At 29.3% G+C, this 2,771-nt stretch overlaps 1 protein-coding gene across 2 annotated transcripts; it reads left to right on the forward strand.

The window, feature by feature from the left end:
• Positions 1-18: 18 nt before the first annotated feature.
• LOC125057006 lies at positions 19-2,687 on the forward strand. 2 transcript variants are annotated; one of them, XM_047660392.1, is made up of 3 exons: positions 19-167; positions 865-1,042; positions 1,325-2,687. In XM_047660392.1, exons 2-3 carry the CDS (start codon positions 883-885, stop codon positions 2,650-2,652), a joined length of 1,488 nt encoding a protein of 495 aa, XP_047516348.1. In that variant the 5' UTR covers positions 19-167; positions 865-882; the 3' UTR covers positions 2,653-2,687. The 2 variants fall into 2 exon arrangements, with proteins under 2 accessions (XP_047516348.1, XP_047516349.1); XM_047660393.1 differs by lacking the exon at positions 19-167 and adding an exon at positions 457-612.
• The last annotated feature ends 84 nt before the right edge of the window (positions 2,688-2,771 follow it).

The following is a 2,771-nucleotide window of genomic DNA, read 5'->3' on the forward strand; positions in this document are numbered from 1 at the left end:
CAAAATTATACCGTAAAGTATAAAAACGTGCCATATTAAAAATACATTATCTAAAAGAAATTAATGTCCCACGATCGTTGAAGACTGCAGTGTGTTATAATGTTAATAAATAGTGTTGTGTAATTTTAGACTTATCTTTACGGAAACGGTTCAAGAACATTAATTAGGTATGTATTTATGTTTTATTTATTTGTTAAACGCGCTGAAACCTTAGTTAACATTCTCCATAGTTAAAACCTTTTTTTATTGCTACTTGTTTTTAAAACTCTTTAGTTTAGTCGATTACTGAACTTTGTACCTTTGATACCCGGAATTTCTCACACCCTGTCTACTGTTTCAATAATAAAAATATATGTATATGTATTATGTATAACTAACTTGATTTAAATATGTATGACGAAAAATATTTCTCCTTCTAGTTGGTAACGTTAACAGGCTATTGTTGGAGAGGACACTTATATAGCGTGAAGGGTAAATGCAAAAATGCGTAGAAACAAATTGTTTCAGTTTATTTTTTGAAAAATGACATAAAATTTGTTTATGACGCAATGACAAAAATGACAAATCTATAGTGACAACAATCAATTAATATTTTTCGTTAATATAACTTTGGTAAATTATTTTCCTATATTTATATTTCAATTTAATTTAAATCCATCGTTATATTCCTCTTAATGTAGTAAAAGAAAAAGCCCTTACTTCGTACTTTAATTTGTTCCTAATAAATGTCTGAATATTATCATCACAATATTACAAGAGTGTATAATACTGACATCATGGGAAATTGCTAAACTGATTTTGTTGAAAACTTAACCTTATAAAAAGTAATAAACAATATATATTAATTTATTTCCCTCTTTTTAGTGAACCAAATGGCTAATTATGAGTGATCCGAAACGAGAGCAACATCCATTGCTTGGCGATGACTTTTCTGAAGATGAATGTCTCCCAGATAGCCCAAGATATCAATGGCGGGATTTGAACAAAACCAGAACTAAGTACTGCATAAGGGGAGCTGCATCTATTCTCAAACAGTGGCCAGGTAAATACTATATTCAGATGCTACTTTAATATTTCAATTTTAAAATCCTAAGCGTTTGAATTTTCAAACTGCTATTATTCTTAGTATGCTATATTTCTCGTTGTCCATAAATAAAAACGATCAATAAAACATATACAGAAATGTGTTTACTTCGAAATCAAATTAAACGTTACGGGGTATTTTTATTGAATCTTTACCTAATTAATGTATTTTTTCTAAATGATCAATGTAAGCAACTAAGTATAATTCTTTGGACTAATTTATAGTTATTTCTATTTACAGATCACGTATCTTCACTTTTAGCCTATTGGTGGATGGGCCTAGCCATGATTGGTTTTACAGTACTTATTATTTATAACAGCGTGTTAGCGATTGCAGTTATTCCATCGCCGAAAATAAACAAAGTTCCTTCAAATATTAAGACAAACGACTTTATTGAATATGAAGCATACAAAACAGTAAATATGCATGTAATAGTAGACAATCTAGGCGTTGACTTAAGTAAATATATGCCATATATTGATATTATATCTAAAGAGCATCCTGCTTTTAAATATAATTTTATGATACTTTTAAATGATACCGAATATTCAAATAATATACAAAAAGGGGTTGACAAAGAAATATCCTGGAACACGTCATCTCTGGAAACTGTAATTAATGTGCAGCGTAAATCATTATCAGAGTTTTTGAACGAGTCGCCTATTAAAAAGTACTGGATACATTTGCCACAACAGTTTCTGGGATTTCTCATTCGATGTATTTCAATATGGAATAAAGGTGGGATATCGATAAATCCACAGTTATTTACACCTGAATCACCTCACCCTCATTATATCGAGAAAGTTCAAGATATATTTCGAAGATTCGAGGAAAATAGTTCTAAGAGAGGCCGTAAAAAAAGCACTACGACAAAAACTAAGAGAGTGAATAATATTCGTGACATTATAGATGCCCTAGATAATGAAAGCCTTGAAATGGACGATCAATTGAAAGATGTCAACGTTGCAGAAGAAAATAAAGAGTTTTTAGTAGTAGATAGGAATAGTTCTGATTGGATACAAAAGAACATTAGTGTAAATAAGAAAGAGTATACAGTCAACAACATGTTAAGGAAACATATACCACATAATATGTTGGATGTCAAACCAGTAAATAAATACTCAAAAGATAATTTTATCCTAGATAGTAAATATGATGGTAAAACACTATTTCCTATGTTCCTTAAATTTTTATTCTCACCTAAAACGAATACTTTACATAGAGAAGACAACAGTACAAACGAAATAAGTGACTCTTACGAAATTAATGGACAGCAAACAGCTTTTAAACATACAAAAAAAATCCATAAGAAGAATACTAATACTTTTAGTAAAGTTCCAAATATGTCAATGAAGTCGTTGGGTTTTGATTATGACTTAAATATAGACTTAAAAGGTAATATAGTTGCCACTAAAACTTCATGTCATGCCTTTTTGGGCACAGTTTTTAATACTGCAATACACCACATTAAAGATGAAACAGTCACCGATCTTATAATTTCGGAATTATCTACATTTTGTAAAGGTAATTGGATTTATTGTAAAGGTGTGGATGTTATTTTATTGTAGAATTTATTTAGTAAAAATATATTTATTGTAATATTTCTTTTATTTTTTCTTGTTACATTACTTTAGTGATCGACTTTTTAAAAGTGACTCACCGTAATGGCTATAAATGAAAGAATATG

The sequence above is a fragment of the Pieris napi genome, chromosome 16, assembly GCF_905475465.1.
Source record: "Pieris napi chromosome 16, ilPieNapi1.2, whole genome shotgun sequence".
In the NCBI taxonomy this organism is placed as follows: domain Eukaryota; kingdom Metazoa; phylum Arthropoda; class Insecta; order Lepidoptera; family Pieridae; genus Pieris; species Pieris napi.

Bases quoted from the DNA above. Each gene is read 5' to 3' on its own strand.
- LOC125057006 (XM_047660392.1), top strand. From the start codon at position 883: ATGAGTGATCCGAAACGAGAGCAACATCCATTGCTTGGCGATGACTTT. The intron at 1,043-1,324 runs GTAAATACTATA...TTCTATTTACAG, and splicing joins TATTCTCAAACAGTGGCCAG to ATCACGTATCTTCACTTTTA.